Genomic DNA, 21,785 nt, shown 5'->3' with positions numbered 1-21,785 from the left:
CCATCTGTTCTATTGGCCGACCCCCAAAGCCATCTGTTCTATTGGCCGACCCCCAAAGCCATCTGTTCTATTGGCCGACCCCCAAAGCCATCTGTTCTATTGGCCGACCCCCAAAGCCATCTGTTCTATTGGCCGACCCCCAAAGCCATCTGTTCTATTGGCCGACCCCCAAAGCCATCTGTTCTATTGGCCGACCCCCAAAGCCATCTGTTCTATTGGCCGACCCCCAAAGCCATCTGTTCTATTGGCCGACCCCCAAAGCCATCTGTTCTATTGGCCGACCCCCAAAGCCATCTGTTCTATTGGCCGACCCCCAAAGCCATCTGTTCTATTGGCCGACCCCCAAAGCCATCTGTTTTATTGGCCGACCCCCAAAGCCATCTGTTTTATTGGCCGACCCCCAAAGCCATCTGTTTTATTGGCCGACCCCCAAAGCCATCTGTTTTATTGGCCGACCCCCAAAGCCATCTGTTTTATTGGCCGACCCCCAAAGCCATCTGTTTTATTGGCCGACCCCCAAAGCCATCTGTTTTATTGGCCGACCCCCAAAGCCATCTGTTCTATTGGCCGACCCCCAAAGCCATCTGTTCTATTGGCCGACGTACAATCATTGGAAAATAGTATCGATGACCTACGGTCAAGATTATCCTACCAATGGGACATTAACTGTAATGTCTTACGTTTCACCGAGTCGTGGGTGAACGACGACTCGGATAATATAGAGCTGGCGGGATTTTCCATGCACCGGCAAAACAGAAGGTACGTCTGGTAAGACGAGGGCTGGAGATGTGTCTATTTGTCAATATCACCTGATGCTGTAATATCTAATATTAAACAAGTCTCGAGGTATTGCTTGCCTGAGGTAGAATACCTCATGATAAGCTGTAGACCACACTATCTACCAAGAGATTTCTCATCTAAATTATTCGTAACCATCTATTTATCACCACAGACCGATGCTGGCACTACGACCGCATTCAACGAGCAGTATAAGACCATAAGCAAACAAGAAAATGCTAATCTAAAAGTGGCGCTCCTAGTGGACGGGGACTTTAATGCAGGGGAACTTAAATCAGTTTTACCCAATTTCCACCAGTCACATGTGCAACCAAAGAAAAGAAAATGCTAGACCACCTTTACTCCACACAGCGACGTGTACAAAGCTCTTCCCTGCCCGCCATTCGACATATCTGACCATAATTCTATCCTCCTGATTCCTGCTTATGAGCAAAAACTAAAGCAGGAAGTACCAGTGACTCGCTCAATGTGGAAGTGGTCAGATGACGCAGATGCTACGCTACAGGACTGTTTTGCTAGCACATGCTGGAATATAGTGCCTTGCGAAAGTATTCGGCCCCCTTGAACTTTGCGACCTTTTGCCACATTTCAGGCTTCAAACATAAAGATATAAAACTGTCTTTTTTGTGAAGAATCAACAACAAGTGGGACACAATCATGAAGTGGAACGACATTTATTGGATATTTCAAACTTTTTTAACAAATCAGAAACTGAAAAATTGGGCGTGCAAAATTATTCAGCCCCTTTACTTTCAGTGCAGCAAACTCTCTCCAGAAGTTCAGTGAGGATCTCTGAATGATCCAATGTTGACCTAAATGACTAATGATGATAAATACAATCCACCTGTGTGTAATCAAGTCTCCGTATAAATGTACCTGCACTGTGATAGCTCAGAGGTCCGTTAAAAGCGCAGAGAGCATCATGAAGAACAAGGAACACACCAGGCAGGTCCGAGATACTGTTGTGAAGAAGTTTAAAGCCGGATTTGGATACAAAAAGATTTCCCAAGCTTTAAACATCCCAAGGAGCACTGTGCAAGCGATAATATTGAAATGGAAGGAGTATCAGACCACTGCAAATCTACAAAGACCTGGCCGTCCCTCTAAACTTTCAGCTCATACAAGGAGAAGACTGATCAGAGATGCAGCCAAGAGGCCCATGATCACTCTTGATGAACTGCAGTGATCTACAGCTGAGGTGGGAGACTCTGTCCATAGGACAACAATCAGTCGTATATTGCACAAATCTGGCCTTTATGGAAGAGTGGCAAGAAGAAAGCCATTTCTTAAAGATATCCATAAAAAGTGTTGTTTAAAGTTTGCCACAAGCCACCTGGGAGACACACCAAACATGTGGAAGAAGGTGCTCTGGTCAGATGAAACCAAAATTGAACTTTTTGGCAACAATGCAAGACGTTATGTTTGGTGTAAAAGCAACACAGCTGAACACACCATCCCCACTGTCAAACATGGTGGTGGCAGCATCATGGTTTGGGCCTTCTTTTCTTCCAAACTTTTGACTGGTACTGTACATGCAGTTGAAGTCGGAAGTTTATATACACTTAGGTTGGAGTCATTAAAACTCATTTTTCAACCACTCCACAAATTTCTTGTTAACAAACTATAGTTTTGGCAAGTCGGTTAGGACATCTACTTTGTGCATGACACAAGTAATTTTTCCAACAATTGTACATACAGTTGAAGTCAGATGTTTACATACACTTTAGCCAAATTCATTTAAACTCAGTCTTTCACAATTCCTGACATTTAATCCCAGTGAAAATTCCCTGTTTTCGGTCAGTTAGGATCAACACTTTATTTTAAGAATGTGAAATGTCTGAATAATATTAGAGAGAATGATTTATTTCAGCTTTTATTTTTGTCATCACATTCCCAGTGGGTCAAAAGCTTACATACACTCAATTAGTATTTGGTAGCATTGTCTTTAAATTGTTTAACTTGAGTCAAACGTTTCAGGTAGCCTTCCACAAGCTTCACACAATAAATTAGGTGAATTTGGCCCATTCCTCCTGACAGCTGGTGTAACTAAGTCAGGTTTGTAGGCCTCCTTGCTCGCACACGCTTTTTCAGTTCTGCCAACAAATTTTCTATAGGATTGAGGTTTGTGATGGCCACTCCAATACTTTTACTTTGTTGTCCTTAAGCCATTTTGCCACAACTTTGGAAGTATGCTTGAGGTCATTGTCCATTTGGAAGACCCATTTGCGACCAAGCTTTAACTGATGTCTTGAGATATAGATACTTTTGTACCTGTTTCCTCCAGCATCTCCACAAGGTCCTTTGCTGTTGTTCTGGGATTGATTTGCACTTTTCGCACCAAAGTACTTCATCTTTAGGAGACAGAACGTGTCTCCTTCCTGAGCGGCATGACGGCTGCGTGGTCCCATGGAGTTTATACTTGCATACTATGGTTTGTACAGATGAACGTGGTACCTTCAGGCGTTTGGAAATTGCTCCCAAGGATGAACCAGACTTCTGAAGGTCTACAATTTTTTTCTGAGGTTTTGGCTGATTTCTTTTGATTTTTCCATGATGTCAAGCAAGGAGGCACTGAGTTTGAAGGTAGGCCTTGAAATACATCCACAGGTACACTTCCAATTGACTCAAATTATGTCAATTAGCCTATCAGAAGCTTCTAAAGCCATGACATAATTTTCTGGAATTTTCCAAGCTGTTTAAAGGCACAGTCAACTTAGTGTATGTAAACTTCTGACTTCAACTGTACATTTACAGATAGAAAAATTAAGCAAGGCATTCGAACCCAATCTGGCACAAATAAGATTAATGTGGGAGACAAGCCTATACACACACCATTTACCACAGAGAAGATTCATGTGGGAGACAAGCCTATACACCTATATACACACACCATTTACCACAGAGAAGATTCATGTGGGAGACAAGCCTATACACAATCTATATACACACACCATTTACCACAGAGAAGATTAATGTGGGAGACAAGCCTATACACACACCATTTACCACAGAGAAGATTAATGTGGGAGACAAGCCTATACACAATCTATATACACACACCATTTACCACAAAGAAGATTGTGCATAGGCTTGTATCCCATATGAATCTATATACACACACCATTTACCACAGATAAGATTAATGTGGGAGACAAGCCTATACACAATCTATATACACACACCATTTACCACAGAGAAGATTAATGTGGGAGACAAGCCTATACACAATCTACATACACACACCATTTACCACAGAGAAGATTAATGTGGGAGACAAGCCTATACACACACCATTTACCACAGAGAAGATTAATGTGGGAGACAAGCCTATACACAATCTATATACACACACCATTTACCACAGAGAAGATTAATGCGGGAGTCAAGCCTATGCACAATCTATATACACACACCATTTACCACAGAGAAGATTAATGCGGGAGTCAAGCCTATACACCTATATACACACACCATTTACCACAGAGAAGATTAATGCGGGAGTCAAGCCTATACACCTATATACACACACCATTTACCACAGAGAAGATTAATGCGGGAGTCAAGCCTATACACCTATATACACACACCATTTACCACAGAGAAGATTCATGCGGGAGTCAAGCCTATACACCTATATACACACACCATTTACCACAGAGAAGATGAATGCGGGAGTCAAGCCTATACACCTATATACACACACCACACACCTGGTGGTCTGTGTCCTCATCACTCAGCCACATAATGTCAGGGTATATCTGGCGGTCTGTGTCCATCTTTAACACCAAGTCATTGACTGCAGGTCTTGTTCAGTTTCTGCCATCAAAATAATATCATCAGCATATTAATGGATACTTAGCATTTCATCATCATATCTTACTCCAATATTTAACTATTTCATTTATTTTCTTCATTTCTTAATTTATAAACATAGTAAACAAAGTTGGTGATGAGGCGTCTCCTTGTTTTACACCCGAGGGTGTGGGAAACCAATCTGTACGATATTCATTAACACGCACTCAAGCAATTGGTACTTTGTAAAGAGACTGGATTGCGTGATAAAAATTTCCCATCAACCCCTGTCTTTAACAAACTATAGGCTAAAATATCCCTATTTATAATTGAAATCAATGAAACAAGAAAAAGTAAGCTTCTCTTTGTGTAATCTATGTCTGATTATTGTACAGATCGAGAAGACGTGATCGATACAGGCTCTGGATTTACCAAAACCATTTTGTTCTTCCTCCAGAACGTGTTGATCCTCAAAAGGTAATCAGCCTGTTAAGGATGGATGAATATAATATACAGACAGTGCTTAATAAACCTATGCCTCTATAGTTCAGTGGCACTCTGGTTATTTTTTGAACATTTGGGTACCAATGTTCGATTTTTCAACACATTATTTGTATTAAATAATGACAACTGTCTCAATCTTCAATGGCATGTACAGTATAATGTACAGTATGATTAAGCGCAATGTGTGTATTAAATGCATTGACAGCAGTTGAATAGGCCTTAAAGCCAAAAATGTGGTTGGAGGCTCTGTATGGTGGGTGTGACACAATTGCGGAGCCCCGGAGGCATGCAGAGGTCAAATTGAGCTCCGTACCGCATTTTCGTGCGCCTCCCAAATGTTGTAACATTGCGGGGGACTCCGTATAGCTCCGCATTGACATGATTGGTTGACGGTAGGTGGGGGCGGGAGGTCCTGTATAAACACAAACTCACTTCCTTGACAACTTCCCTCACAACAGCTCTTGGCTGCTCCACGAAGCGCAAAAAGTATGAATGCCCTGACTTGATAATTATAATTACAAGTGTTAAGACGTGTTCTGGGTAAGACAATTTGAACCTTTTGGCTTTCCATAGACGTGGAGTTGACCATGTAGTGCCTCTTACCCAGTGATGTCCTCACATGTCCCAGGTTGCCAGATTGGAGAACATTCTTGAGTTGGGTTCTAGCTAGACACTGAACTGAAATAAATTAGCTAGTCTCACAGTACCTGACTCTTGTTGGCTCAGGAACATGAGGAGAGTTGTAGCAGATATACCCTAGTGGTTTATAAAGAATGTAGCTAGTCTCACAGTACCTGCCTCCTGTTGGCTCAGTAACATGAGGAGAGTTGTAGCTGATATACCCTAGTGGTTTATAAAGAATGTAGCTAGTCTCACAGTACCTGCCTCCTGCTGGCTCAGGAACATGGGGAGAGTTGTAGCTGATATACCCTAGTGGTTTATAAAGAATGTAGCTAGTCTCACAGTACCTGCCTCCTGTTGGCTCAGGAACATGGGGAGAGTTGTAGCTGATATACCCAGTCGTTTATAAAGAATGTAGCTAGTCTCACAGTACCTGCTTCCTGTTGGCTCAGGAACATGGGGAGAGTTGTAGCTGATATACCCTAGTGGTTTATAAAGAATGTAGCTAGTCTCACAGTACCTGCCTCCTGTTGGCTCAGGAACATGGGGAGAGTTGTAGCTGATATACCCTAGTGGTTTATAAAGAATGTAGCTAGTCTCACAGTACCTGCCTCCTGTTGGCTCAGGAACATGGGGAGAGTTGTAGCTGATATACCCAGTCGTTTATAAAGAATGTAGCTAGTCTCACAGTACCTGCCTCCTGTTGGCTCAGGAACATGGGGAGAGTTGTAGCTGATATACCCAGTCGTTTATAAAGAATGTAGCTAGTCTCACAGTACCTGCCTCCTGTTGGCTCAGGAACATGAGGAGAGTTGTAGCAGATATACCCTAGTGGTTTATAAAGAATGTAGCTAGTCTCACAGTACCTGCCTCCTGTTGGCTCAGGAACATGGGGAGAGTTGTAGCTGATATACCCAGTCGTTTATAAAGAATGTAGCTAGTCTCACAGTACCTGCCTCCTGTTGGCTCAGGAACATGAGGAGAGTTGTAGCAGATATACCCTAGTGGTTTATAAAGAATGTAGCTAGTCTCACAGTACCTGCCTCCTGTTGGCTCAGGAACATGGGGAGAGTTGTAGCTGATATACCCAGTCGTTTATAAAGAATGTAGCTAGCTAGTTGGTGATTGTCATTAGGCCAGAGTTAATGCCTCTCGCTGTTTGGGCACACAACATTTTTTTCTGGAGCCAAAACGAGATTGGTCGTCTACGCCCCTTCGTGGGTGATTGATCAACAGTAGGGTCATTCAACGAGAGAGGAGTCGTTTTCATTACATTTTTTGTCACTGAAAAATACTGCACCAAACATCTTACATGTAAAATGGCGTGACTAAATTCTTCAGTTACCTTAGAAATTCTGATTTTGTTGAGGAGGAAGTGTAGGCCTATTGGCTATAGCGTCTCAAAATGGACAAACAATACTGTAACGACCTAGGTTTATTAGAGCGGATATCGACTCAGTCGATAGCGCGCCTCGACCTGCTGCTCCCTGTTGTTTCATTACAATACTATTGCCGCTTTTTCTCTTGATTTTCAAGTGAAGCTCGTTTAACCACCAAATCAATCGAAAATTGTATTTTTAAGAGCTTTCACGCGCTGGAATATGAATTAGAATGCACAGTAGACGGGCCCGAGAGTGTCAACGCCATCATGCACTTCAAATTAGAAAGCAAGTCTATTGTTCTCTACTGCTGGTAGTAATGTGAGGCATAAATGGCCAAAAATACTGTTTGTGCATTTATGTCTGGAAATGTGTATATTTAGTGTTAAGTTTATCTCCCAGTGCCAATAATACCCATTTGAAAACAATAACCAGGTGAGAAAGTAAAGAGGTCTGGTACAGAAATAGTGTGGGTAAGCCAGTGCCAGCAAAACATGAGCCTATCACAATAATGAAAACAAAATGTAGGTTATTACAGCATTATTTATAATTACCGTATTATTTAACATTACCGTATTATTTATCATTACATCATTATTTATCATTACAGCATTATTTACCATTACCGTATTATTTATCATTACAGCATTATTTAGCATTATTTACCATTACCGTATTATTTATCATTACAGCATTATTTATCATTACAGCATTATTTACCATTACCGTATTATTTATCATTACAGCATTATTTAGCATTACAGCATTATTTACCATTACCGTATTATTTATCATTACAGCATTATTTATCATTACAGCATTATTTACCATTACCGTATTATTTATCATTACAGCATTATTTATCATTACCGTATTATTTATCATTAAAGTAATATTTATCATTACAGCATTATATGCAGGAGCGTCCCGAATTGCGTTCTCCGGGACCTCCCTCCAAGTGGACCCGGCTTTGATCGACAGGCCAGTCCACTGTTTCTAGACTCGTCTAGGGCGTCACAAGACGCTCCAGAAAGTTCGGTCCCAGTCCGCCTTATAAAGGACCAGCCGTCTTCCTCCGAGGCACTATTGAAGCAGGACGTTTACTGAAAGGTAAAGACACTATGTTACTATGGAATTGTAATGTGTTGTTTTCATTAGTTGCCGTTCATTAGAACAAGCGCTTCGATAAAAGCCAGACAACAACTAACTAGCATTACTAGGCGAGATTCTTGTTTTAGTAGGTTAACGTTAGTTGCCAACTAGTATATGTGGCTATTTATTTGAAACATAACATTGTAGCTTGTCGGCATTTGTAGCTACTTTGGTAGCCAGTATTCGGCTTTTCTTTTCCCTGAGACGGGGATGGGTTAGCTTACTTGCTTTTAAGCTAAACAGTCATTTATTTGGTGTATCTAATTCTCACGTCTCCGTTAGTTACTACAGATCCTGCCACGAAGATGGTTAAAGAGACAGGTTTCTATGACACTTTAGGTGTGAACCCTAAAGCCACACCAGACGAGATTAAAAAAGCATACCGAAAACTGGCACTGAAATATCACCCGGACAAGAACCCGAATGAAGGAGAGAAGGTAAGTTAACTGTCTGCAGCAGGCCTGTAGACACGTCTATTTTAAACAGCGCACATGGCTTCTAGGACTGACAGGGACATGTGATTAAGGAACCTTCTGGAAGGACCTCGGGGAAAGGCGCTGTGTGGGTTGCCAACCAGGTCTCAGAGGATTTCATATGATTCTGTACGTATAACCCGAGACACTCCATTTAGTATGATCATATGTTTCTTATGGTATGTATTCATTTGTGGATGTCCATCACCCATTTCGGATGACAATAGAACATGTCATTCGTAACTTTTACGACTTTGCAAAACGTACACTGTTACGAATTCCAAAAAGTATAATATGTTACATAAAAAAATATATCACTAGCCACTTTAAACAATGCTACCTAATATAATGTTTACATATATAATATATAATGTATATATATAATATATAATGTTACTTACCCTACATTATTCATCTCATATGTATACGTATATACTGTACTCTATATCATCTACTGCATCTTTATGTAATACATGTATCACTAGCCACTTTAAACTATGCCACTTTGTTTACATACTCATCTCATATGTATATACTGTACTCGATACCATCTACTGTATCTTGCCTATGCCGCTCTGTACCATCACTCATTCATATATCTTTATGTACATATTCTTTATCCCCTTACACTTGTCTATAAGGTAGTAGTTTTGGAATTGTTAGCTAGATTACTTGTTGGTTATTACTGCATTGTCGGAACTAGAAGCACAAGCATTTCGCTACACTCGCATTAACATCTGCTAACCATGTGTATGTGACAAAAAATTTGATTTGATATTTGCTCAATGTATGTTACAAATTCTGGCTAGGTGGCTAACATTAGCTAGGCCAGGGGTTAGGGGAAGGGTCAGCTAACATGCTAAGTAGTTGCAAAGTAGCTTAAAAGTTGCTAATTAGCTAAAGTTGTCAGTGATTCTAACTCGCAACCGTTGGGTTGCAAGATGTTCGTGCTATTCACCCCAACCAAGCACCCATCTGCCTGTTGTAACCATCTGCCTGTTGTAACCATACCAAACCTAACGTATACTACACGGAACAAAAATAAACGCAACATGTGAAGTGTTGTTCCTATGTTTCTGCTGAAATGAAAGACCCGAGAAATGTTCCATACGCACAAAAAGCTTAATTCTCAAAAGTTTGTGCACAAATGTGTTTCCATCGCTGTTAGTGAACATTGCTCCTTTGCCAAGATAATCCATCCCCTTTACAGGTGTGGCATATCAAGAAGCTAATTAAACAGCCTGATCATTACACAGGTGGATCGTGTGCTGGAGACAATAAAATGCCACTCTAAAATGTGCAGTTTTGTCACACAACTCAATGCCACAGATGTCTCAAGTTGATGGGATGTGTAATTGGCATGCTTACTGCAGGAATGTCCACCAAATCTGTTGCCGTAAATTGCCTCCAACATTGTTTTAGAATTTGGCAGTACGTCTGACAGGCCTCACAACCACAGACCACGTACGCGTAAGGCGTTGTGTTGGCGAGCGGTTTGCTGACGTCAATGTTATGAACAGAGTGCCCCATGGTGGGATTATGGTATCTATGGGCAGGCATAAGCTATGGACAACGAACACCATTGCATTTTATCGATGGCAATTTGAATACACAGAGCTGCCGGGATGAGATCCTGAGCCCCATTCATCTGTCACCATCACCTCATGTTTCAGCTTGATAATGCACGGCCCCATGTCCCAAGGATCTGTATACTATTCCTGGAAGCTGAAAATGTCCCAGTTCTTCCATGGCCTGCATACTCACCAGACATGTCACCCATTGAGCATGTTTGGGATGCTCTGGATTGACGTGTAAGACAGCGTGTTCCAGTTCCTGCAAATATCCAGCAACTTTACACAGCCATTGACGAGCAGTGGGACAACGTTCCACAGGCCACAATAAACAGCCTGATCAACTCTATGGGAAGGAGATGTGTCTCACTGCATGAGGCAAATGGTGGTCACACCAGATACTGACTGTTTTTCTGATCCACATCCCTACCTAGGTATCTGTGACGAACAGATGCAAATCTGTAATCTCAGTCAAATCCAGTTGTATTTTTCAAGTGCCAAATACAACCGGTGTAGACCTTACAGTGAAATGCTGACTTACAAGCCCTTAACCAACAACACTTATTTTTCTTAACTGCATTAAGTAAAAAATGGATAGAGCAGCAGTAAAATAACAGTAGTGAGGCTATATAATCTCCACCCGGCACAGCCAGAAGAGGACTGCCCACCCCACATAGCCTGGTTCCTCTCTAGGTTTCTTCCTAGGTTTTGGCCTTTCTAGGAGAGTTTGTCCTTGCCACCCCTCATAGCCTGGTTCCTCTCTAGGTTTCTTCCTAGGTTTTGGCCTTTCTAGGGAGTTTTTCCTAGCCACCGTGCTTCTACACCTGCATTGCTTGCTGTTTGGGGTTTTAGGCTGGGTTTCTGTACAGCACTTTGAGATATCAGCTGATGTGCGAAGGGCTATATAAATACATTTGATTTGAAATTTGATTTGATATAGAGGGGGTACCCGTAGAGTCAATGTGCGGGGGCAAAGGGTAGTTGAGGTAATATCACTAAGCTAAATACCCTGGTACTAAACACCTCCCTTTGCAACTGGATCCTGGACTTCCTGACGGGCTGCTCCCTGGTGGTAAGGAAGCGTTTGGCCACGACTGCGTGGCCAAACACAACTCCAACACCATCATTAAGTTTGCTGAAGGCCTGATCACCGACAACAATGAGACCGCCTATAAGGAGGAGGTCAGAGAACTGGCAGTGTGAACAAACAACCTCTCCCTCAATGTGAGCAAGACTAAGGAGCTGATCGTGGACTACAGGAAAAAGGCGGGCCGAACAGGCCCCCATTAACATCGACAGGGCTGTAGTGGAGCGGGTTGAGAGTTTTAAGTTCCTTGGTGTCACCAACAAACTATCATGGTCCAAAAACACCAGGTGCAAACACACCCAGACAGTCGTGAAGAGGGCACAACATACAATTTTTCCCCTCAGGAGACTGTAAAGATTTGGCATGGGTCCCCAGATCCTCAAAAGGTTCTACAGCTGCACCATCGAGAGCATCCTCACTGGTTGCATCACCGCCTGGTATGGCAACTGCTCGGCATCTGACCGTAAGGCGCTTCACCCCTACCTACCTCACTTCCCCCCTACCTACATGTACAAATTACCTCAACTAACCTGTACCCCCGCAGACTGACTTGGTTCCCCCTGTATCTAGCTTCTGTTGTATTTTATTTTACTTTAGTTTATTTGGTAAATATTTTCTTAACTCTTCTTGAGCTGCACTGTTGGTTAAGAGATTGTAAGTAAGCATTTCACGGGAAGGTCTACACTTGTTATATTCAGCGCATGTGACTAAGTTTGATTTGATATACATGTAGGTAGAGTTATTAAAGTGACTATGCATAGATAATAACCAGAGTAGCAGCAGTGTAAAAAGGGGGGTGGCAGATAACGCAAATGGTCTCGGTAGTAATTTATTTGATTAGCTGTTCAGGAGTCTTATGGCTTGAGGGTAGAAGCCTTTTGGACCTAGACTTGGCGCTCCGGTATTGCTTGACATGCGGTAGCAGAGAGACCAGTCTATGACTAGGTTGGTTGGAGTCTTTGACAATTTTAGGGCCTTCCTCTGACACCGCCTGGTATGGAGGTCATGTGAAATCCATAGATTAGGGCCTAATGAATTTATTTAAATTAACTGATTTCCTTGTATGAACTGTAACTCAGTAAAATCTTTGCAATTGTTGCATTTTGTGTTTGTTCCGGGGACACTCAAATTATACTGAACAAACGTTTACTATGTTACTTCTAGTCTGAGACCAGGGTGGGATTGCAGCACCACCACCACCACCCCTAACTGTAGCCTTAGCTCTGCTCTAGGCTGATTTAAATGTACTGGGGGAACACTGAAAATAACACACACCTGTTTGCTCTTCAGTTGTTCGCTCACTGTAAAATTAGCCTGAAGCCTAAGATGAGTGGAGTTGCATAAGGATTTATTTCTTCAGAGAAGCAAGGATAAATTATTTAACACTGACTAGCTGTTTTGATATGGCAGTTAAACTGAAAAATAAGGACGGTCCACACTAATATTGAAAGGAAAATCTATTCCAGCTTCGCTATTGCAGTAAAAGGCACGAATGTTGAAATTTAGCTACAATTGTTGGGAGTTGGCTATTACGGTGTTATAAGCAACAAAAACCGTTGGCATGATATTGACATAACTCTCTCTCCCCTCCAGTTCAAACTGATATCTCAGGCCTATGAGGTTCTGTCAGAGCCCAAGAAGAGGGACCTCTACGACCAGGGTGGAGAGCAGGCTATCAAGGATGGGGGCATGGGGGGAGGAGGTTCCCCTATGGACATATTCAACATGTTCTTTGGAGGCGGAGGCAGAATGCCTCAGAGGGATAGGAGAGGTAATACTAATGTCACAAATGTACGGTCTCATATTGGGGAGGTTTCCATGACACAGATGAGGCTTAAACTAGTCCAGGACTAGAAAGCAAGACCAATGGAGAATGTCCATCGAAAAAGCTTTTTAGTTCAGGATTAGGCTGATCTGTGTCCAGGAAGCCGCCCCATTATCTGTTATTTGTGATACCGAAATATTATTGTGTAGTGATGATTGTGTGTTTGGTCTAGGTAAGAACGTGGTCCATCAGCTCACTGTGACTCTGGAGGAGATGTACAATGGAACCAATAGGAAATTGGCCCTGCAGAAAAACGTAATCTGTGGAAAATGTGAAGGTATGTTGAGATCCAATATCGATACAAAGCTCCCCCATTATCAGATCTGAGCCCATATTCACAGATCTATCAGAGTACTGATCTAGGATCAGTTTTACCTTTGCAATCATAATGACTAAGAGGGGATACCTGATCCTAGGTCAGAAGTCCATTATTCTAACTCTGGTTGTCTTTACTGCAGGGTACGGTGGTAAGAAGGGCGCCTTGCAGACGTGTGGTTCATGTAAAGGCAGAGGAGTGGAGATCAAGGTGCAGCAGATCGGGCCAGGAATGATCCAGCAGATCCAGACCATGTGTGCAGAGTGCCAGGGAGAGGGCGAACGCTTCAACTCTAAAGACCGATGCAAGACCTGCAACGGACACAAAGTAGAACGCAAGAAGAAGATTCTAGAGGTTCACATTGACAAAGGTTTGTTTGAGGTCCTCTTCCCTTGTTGGGATGTTTAAAATAAGTAATTTACTGTACAATACTAAGAAGATATAAAACCCCCAAAGGGGAAATGGATTTCCCTAAATTCCCTAGAGCTTGAATATCAGAAGTATCGACTTGCTGTAAATAATAGCAAGGGCGCCCTCTGGTGTCTAAAACTCCAGTCAGCTGTAGGCAGCCATCATGATAGAAAGGAACAGATGCCAGTGAACTAACCAAGACACATTTACTGTGTCCTGTAGGTATGAACTAACCAAGACACATTTACTGTGTCCTGTAGGTATGAACTAACCAAGACACATTTACTGTGTCCTGTAGGTATGAACTAACCAAGACACATTTACTGTGTCCTGTAGGTATGAAGGGGGGTCAGAAGATACCATTCCACGGGGAGGGCGACCAGGAGCCTGGTCTGGAACCAGGTGACGTGGTGATTGTGCTGGACCAGCAGGACCACCCAGTGTACCAGAGGCAGGAGGACGACCTGCACATGAAGATGAACATCAAACTGGTTGAGGCCCTCTGTGGCTTCAAGAAGACCATCCGTACGCTAGATGGCAGGATGCTCATCATCACCTCTTCACCAGGTAATGTGGCTGTTATAAGGATTCACTCCCCCTTGGATTTAAATGTACATTTTGTAACGGTACAGCCTTATTCTAAAATGGATTAAATCATTTTTTCCCGTCATCAATCCAATACCACTTAATGACATCACAATACCCCATAATGCATCACAATACCACTTAATGACAAAGCAAAAAACGTTTTTTAGAAAGAAAGAAAATTGTATTCAGACCCTTTCAATAAATATTCAGACTCAAAATTGAGCTCCGGTGCTTCCTGTTTCCATTGATCATCCTTGAGATGTTTCTACAACTGGATTGGAGTCCACCTGTGGTAAATTTATCCAAGATCGTGTGATCTTTCTGTTTCCAGGTAAAGTAGTGAAGGCCAACGATGTGAGGTGTGTCCATAATGAAGGCATGCCCATCCACAAAGACCCTTACGACAGAGGGCAGCTCATCATTCAATTCCAGGTTAGTATTATATTACCATTGGAGAGAGAGAGAGAGAGACGGGTCAGGTTGAACCGTTTAGGTTAGAGACGAGACGTTTTCATTAAAAACAAAACTGACTCCGGTTGGACTACTCCAAATAATCTTGGTTCTGACACACAAACAAACAAACAAACAAACAAACAAACAAGCTTTGTAGGTCCATCAGCCCTTTTTAAATACCTCGCACACCCAACAGTAATCTGTGGCTCCTGAGAGAACCTTCATAAATCGGCAAAATGTTTTATTTGTTTATTTAACTAGGCAAACAATGACGGCCTACCAAAAGGCCTCCTGCAGGGACGGGGGCTGGGATTATACATTTAGGGCAAAGCACACATCATGACAAGAGCGACAACACTACATAAAGCGAGACCTAAGACAACACAGCATGGTAGCAGCACAAAACATGGTACATAGATTATTGGGCACAGAACAGCACAAAGGGCAAGACGGTAGAGACGACAATACATCATGCAGAGCAGCCACATTAACCTGTCTGGGTATGGCGGAACCCCTCGCTAACAGCCAGTGAAATTGCAGGGCGCCAAATTCAAACAGAAATCTCATAATTCAAATTGATCAAACATACAAGTATTTGACACCATTTTAAAGATAAACTTCTCGTTAATCCAACCACAGTGACCGATTTTCAAAAAGGCTTTTCGGCGAAAACACATGTTTGGTCAGCACCTAGTCACAGAAAGCATACAGCCATTTTCCAACCAAAGAGAGGAGTCACAAAAAGCAGAAATAGAGATAAAAATCATCATCAATGTTGATGAAAATACAAGTGTTATACATGGAATTAGAGATATACTTCTCCTTAATGCAACCGCTGGGTCAGATTTAAAAAAAAAACTTTACGGAAAAAGGAAACCATGCAATAATCTGAGTACGGCGCTCCGACAACAAAACAAGCCATGCAGATACTGACTCCACAACATGGCGGGTAAATAGCATTATAAATATTCACGTCTCTTCACAGGGCCACTGATTGAGCCCTAACCTTATGAAGACCCAAATCTCTCATTTGGAAGCTAACATTACATTTCATCTCTTCACCAATTATTTCACATTCAAACATTTTAAATTGAACAACAATTCCATGTGAATCCGATAACTCTGATGTGTAGACTTTCCATTGTAGAGTTTATGTCATCTTATCATTGATGATAATGTCTCAGATGACAACTGAACTGACATCATATTCATTAAGTACCACCGCATATGTTCAATTGGTCAGATTACCAGAATATAGTTCATTTCCCCCCACCTTCTGATGTTCCCAGAATCTATGTTAAGCAAATGATTTTCAAATGTCACATCAGTAGGGTAGAGAGGGGAAAAGGCGGGGGCAGGTATTTCATAAACCTACCCCCAGGCCAACGTCATGACACCTACCAATTCTCGACTTCGGCGATGTCATTTACAAAATAGCCTTCAACACTCTACTCAGCAAATTGGATGCAGTCTATCACTTTGCCATCCATTTTGTCACCAAAGCCCCATATGCTACCCACCACTGCGATCTGTATGCTCTCATTGGCTGGCCCTCGTTTCATTTTCGTCGCCAAACCCACTGGCTCCAGGACATCGTTAAGTCTTTGCTAGGTAAATCCCTGCCTTATTTCAGCTCACTGGTCGCCATAGCAACACCCACCCGTAGCACGCGCTCCAGCAGGTATATTTCACTGGTCATCCCCAAAGCCAATTCCTGCTTTGGTCGCCTTTCCTTCCAGTTCTCTGCTGCCAATGACTGGAACGAACTGCAAAAATCACTGAAGCTGTAGACTCATACCTCCCTCACTAACTTTAAGCACCAGCTGTCAGAGCAGCTCACAGATCAGGAGAAAGAAACCTCACCCAAATGTATAGCCCCGTTGGAAAATATAAATAGACTGTTTTGAAAATGTCATTTGGCATACCCCCGACGGCATTGGGAATATCTGTTGTAGAGCATTTAACACAAAAAACGTTAACCTATTTGACACTATGCAGAGTCCTGTAAAACTTAGTCTATAAAGACTAACCCTAACCCTAACCCTCAATTTAAAGTCCGACCCCTTTGATCATTTATAACACATACATAAAGGCTTAGTGATGTAAACACACAAATGTATTATCACTAACAGCTAAAAAACATGATTTGAAGACCTGTTTGAAATTAAGTTTCAAAAAGTCCAGCAATGTAATTACATTGAACATTAGACATGGCTGTGAATAGTGTAGATTGAGCTAATGGACACATTATTCTTGCCTCTCTTCCTGCTGGAGGCACTGCATGTTGGTTCCAACCTTAAAAGTAACAACAAAAAAAGTTAGCAGGTCTGTTAGGAAATGCCTTTGTTCCACCATCTGGATAAGGTCTGTGCTGCACCAGAAGTGGGGAGATTGGAAACTCCTTTCAATTCATATAATTCTATTCCTCTTTCGTTTACAAATCTCAGTCCATGTAGTGTACATGATAGAGGGCTACACAGTATATAACTAATACATGAAAGATAGCTGCACAGTATGATTGAACTAATACATGAGATCAGGTTCAAGTCCGGGCACTGGCTGGGCCACTCAAGGACATTCAGAGACTTGTCCCGAAGCCACTCCTGCATTGTCTTGGCTGTGTGCTTAGGGTTGTTGTCCTGTTGGAAGGGGAACCTCCGCCCAATTCTGAGGTCCAGGGTGTTCTGGAGCAGGTTTTCATCAAGGAGCTCCCTGTACTTTGCTCCGTTCATCTTTCCCTTGATCCTGACTAGTCTCCCAGTCCCTGCTGCTGAAAACATCCCCACAGCATGATGCTGCCACCGCCATACTTCACTGTAGGGATGGTGCCAGGTTTCCTCCAGATGTGACACTTGGCGTTCAGGCTAAATGGTTCAATCTTGGTTTTATCAGACCAGAGAATCTTGTTTCTGAGAGTCCTTTAGGTGCCTTTTGGCAAACTCCAAGCGGGCTGTAATGTGCCTTTTTTACTGAGGAGTAGCTTCTGTCTGGCCACTCTATCATAAAGGCCTGATTGATCAAATCAAACTTTATTTGTCACATGCGCCGAATACAACAGGTGAAATGACGGTGATCAGGCCTACCACTGTTGCGTCGTCTGCAAACTTAATGGTAGTGTTGGAGTCGTCCCTGTCCATGCAGTCGTGGGTGAACAGGGAGTACAGGAGAGGAGAAGTACGCACCCCTGAGGGGCTCCAGTGTTGAGGATCAGCGTGGCAGATGTGTTGTTGCCTACCCTTACCACCTGGGGGTGGCCCGTCACGAAGTCCAGGATCCAGTTGCAGAGGGAGGCGTTTAGTCCCAGGATCCTTAGCTTAGTGATGAGCCTTGAGGGCACTATAGTGTTGACTACAGCTCAGCGTTCAATGAATAGCATTCTCACGTATGTGTTCCTTTTGTCCAGGTAGGAAAGGTCGGTGTGGAGAATAGAGATTGCATCATCTGTGGATCTGTTTGGGGGGTATGCAAATTGGAGTGGGTCTAGGGTTCCTGGGATAATGGTGTTGATGTGAGCCATGACCATCCTTTCAAAGCACTTCATGGCTACGGACGTGAGTGTTACGGGTCTGTAGTCATTTAGGCAGGTTACCTCAGTGTTGTGCAAAGGGGCTATGGTGGTCTGCTTGAAACATGTTGGTATTACAGACTCAATCAGGGACATGTTGAAAATGTCAGTGAAGACACCTGCCAGTTGGTCCGCACATGCCCGGAGCACACGTCCTGGTAATCCGTCTGGCCCCGCGGCCTTGTGAATGTTGTCCTGTTTCAAGGTCTTACTCACATTGGCTATGGAGAGCTTGATCACACAGTCGTCCGGAACAGCTGATGCTCTCATGCATGCCTCAGTGTTGCTTGCCTCAACGCGAGTGTATTAGTGATTTAGCTTGTCTGGTAGGCTCGTTTCACTGGGCAGCTCGCGGCTGTGCTTCCCTTTGTAGTCTGTAATAGTTTGCAGGCCCTGCCACATAAGATGAGTGTCGGAGCTGGTGTAGTATGATTGAGTGCTGCAGTGATGGTTGTCCATCTGGAATGTTCTCCCATCTTCACAGAAGAACTCTGGAGCTCTGTCAGTGACCATCATGTTCTTGGTCACCTCCCTGACCAAGGCTCTTCTCCCCCGATTGCTCAGTTTGGCCGGTTGGCCAGCTCTAGGAGGAGTCTTGGTGGTTCCAAACTTCATCCATTTAAGAATGATGGAAGCCCACTTCTTGGGAAACTTCAATGCTGCAGAGCCTGTATCAATGGCTTTCAATGCTGCAGAGCCTGTATCAATGGCTTTCAGTGCTGCAGAGCCTGTATCAATGGCTTTCAATGCTGCAGAGCCTGTGTCAATGGCTTTCAATGCTGCAGAACCTGTATCAGGTTATCTAAAATGCCTCCTTATTTCCCTAGATAAGTAGAGCACTATATAGGGATAGGGTGCATGGGCCCTAACCAACATCTCCAATCTCGTCTCATTGATTAGACTCCAGGTTAGCCGACTACAATTAGCTTTTGGATAAGTCATTAGCCTCGAGGTTCACATACTTTTTCCAACCTACACTGTGATTGTTTAAATGATGAATTCAATATAGACAAGACAAATACAATACATGTTGTTATTAGTTTAAGCAGACGGTGTTTGTCTATTGTTGTGACCTAGATGAAGATCAGATCAAATTCTAAGACCAATTTATACAGAAATCCAGGTATTTCCAAAAGGTTCACATACTTTTTCTTGCCACTGTAATATAGGGAATAGACCCTATCAGACCCATAACCCATTTCTCTATGTTCCTCCCCACCAGGTGGAGTTCCCAGATAAACACTGGCTGCCAGAGCACCTCCTCCCCCAGCTGGAGGCCCTCCTCCCGCCCAGAGACGAGCAGCTGATCTCAGACGACATGGAGGAGGTAGACCTGAAGGAGATGGATCGCAGCTACTCTCAACAGAAGAGCGGCAGCAGTGGAGGAGGGAAGCCAAGCTTTGAGGATATTGACGATGATGAGGGGGGAGGCCATGGCGTGCAGTGCCAGCAGCAGTAGAATATAGAAACTCATGCTGCACTGAATGTTTAGTTTGTTCAATTAATCGGTTTTAGAATCTATGTATACAAATCACGTCAAACTCAGTTCCTGAAGGACGGGGTTTGACAAAAGCCTTATTCATTAGAGTTCAAAGTCCACTGTTATCAAGCGCTGCACTGAAATGCCTACTTTCACAGCAATGTCATGTTTTAGGCAGTACATCCGAGCCATATCCGCAGCTGTTTTCCTCCAGATACTATTCAACACGTCTGTTGTTTATCTTTATACTGAGGGTCAGGTTAGGAGAATGTATGAGGCAGGGGAAATAACTCTTTCCCTAACCTTAACATAAGTTAGTTACAAAGCTTGTCAAAAGATGTTGTCCCTGACATGACCACTAGATGGAGGTGTAGACCTACTCCATCTTGCCACAATGGTAGAGTGATGGTCTGTTTACATTTCTATCTAACATAACACCTGCACTCTTTTTCTCCGTGTGTAGTGTAAGTTGTGTGTATTGTTTTATTTCGTATGGATCTGTTCATGAGAGATATACTAGGAGGCACAGAAAACAGACTTGTTGCATTTCAATTATTGACTTAGGTCCATAACTCACCAGAGGAACCTGTATGCTTTCTTTAACTGACTCGCCAGAGGAACCTGTATGCTTTCTTTAACTGACTCACCAGAGGAACCTGTATGCTTTCTATGAAGGTAATGTTACTGTCTCACCACAGGCGTTTCACCCACTCTTGAAATGGATTGATTCTTTCACAAATAAAACCTCTCAAGAATGCCTTCTTTTTTTTAAAACAAAGTTTATTCAATTAATCTGGTTCACTTTATACGATTCATAGCTGCAGTTGTCAAATATCAGCATACGCATTATTATGAGGCCGATATCAGTTAATAAAACATTACATCATCTCCTTGAAGATTCATCTTGGATAAAAGTGGTAGACTATTGAAAGTAGGACACCTGATGCAGCAGGAGTAAGGCTTTTATTCTGAAAAGTGGACTGATGGCAGAAAGATCAGCTATGTCATTTTACTATTCCTCGTCATTTTTCTATTATTTTTGGGAAGGGCCGTAAGCATTTCACAGTTCACCTGTTTATGAAGCATGTGATGAATAAAATGTTTGATTATATATATTTTTACTCTGCTCCTGACTGGGTGGTCTTGTTTGTTCCAGGAAGTGTTTTTACTCTGCTCCTGACTGGGTGGTCTTGTTTGTTCCAGGAAGTGTTTTTACTCTGCTCCTGACTGGGTGGTCTTGTTTGTTCCAGGAAGTGTTTTTACTCTACTCCTGACTGGGTGGTCTTGTTGTTTCCAGGAAGTGTTTTTACTCTGCTACTGACTGGGTGGTCTTGTTTGTTCCAGGAAGTGTTTTTACTCTGCTCCTGACTGGGTGGTCTTGTTTGTTCCAGGAAGTGTTTTTACTCTGCTCCTGACTGGAGCAGTGTAGAACAGATCGGGCAGCCGTGCTTTTAGCTCCTAGACAATTTTGCAGTATTTTTTATGTGTTATTACATTATCAGCCCAGAATTGTTTTTGTGTTATTACATACAGCCGGGAATAACTTTTGGGTATCAGAGTGCCGGTAACTCATCAGCATTACCAGTATTACGACCAGGAATACGACTTTCCCAAATTGGATCCTTTAGTCGCACCCCCAGGGCAATTGAACTGGTTCCAAAGGCTGATCCAAAACACCACCGATGGAGAAGAGGTATTCAGAGTGGACTTCTAGTACGACTCGCACACTATCAACCGCTTTCGAGTGTATTACTCGCTAATGTTCAGTCT

At 42.7% G+C, this 21,785-nt stretch overlaps 1 protein-coding gene across 1 annotated transcript; it reads left to right on the top strand.

The window, feature by feature from the left end:
• Positions 1–5,529: 5,529 nt before the first annotated feature.
• Positions 5,530–21,141, top strand: dnaja (DnaJ heat shock protein family (Hsp40) member A). Its single transcript, XM_090230804.1, has 9 exons — positions 5,530–5,634; positions 8,003–8,204; positions 8,529–8,683; positions 12,971–13,148; positions 13,375–13,479; positions 13,661–13,888; positions 14,266–14,496; positions 14,849–14,949; positions 19,758–21,141. The coding sequence occupies exons 3-9, from the start codon at positions 8,552–8,554 to the stop codon at positions 19,992–19,994; spliced, it is 1,212 nt and encodes a 403-aa protein (XP_090086930.1). The 5' UTR covers positions 5,530–5,634; positions 8,003–8,204; positions 8,529–8,551; the 3' UTR covers positions 19,995–21,141.
• The last annotated feature ends 644 nt before the right edge of the window (positions 21,142–21,785 follow it).

The sequence above is a fragment of the Oncorhynchus mykiss genome, chromosome 4 (genome assembly GCF_057628025.1).
Source record: "Oncorhynchus mykiss isolate SJ-2025 chromosome 4, ASM5762802v1, whole genome shotgun sequence".
Lineage (NCBI taxonomy): Eukaryota > Metazoa > Chordata > Actinopteri > Salmoniformes > Salmonidae > Oncorhynchus > Oncorhynchus mykiss.
Note: the sequence above shows the minus strand (reverse complement) of the source record. Positions and strands in the feature narration are given on the sequence as shown.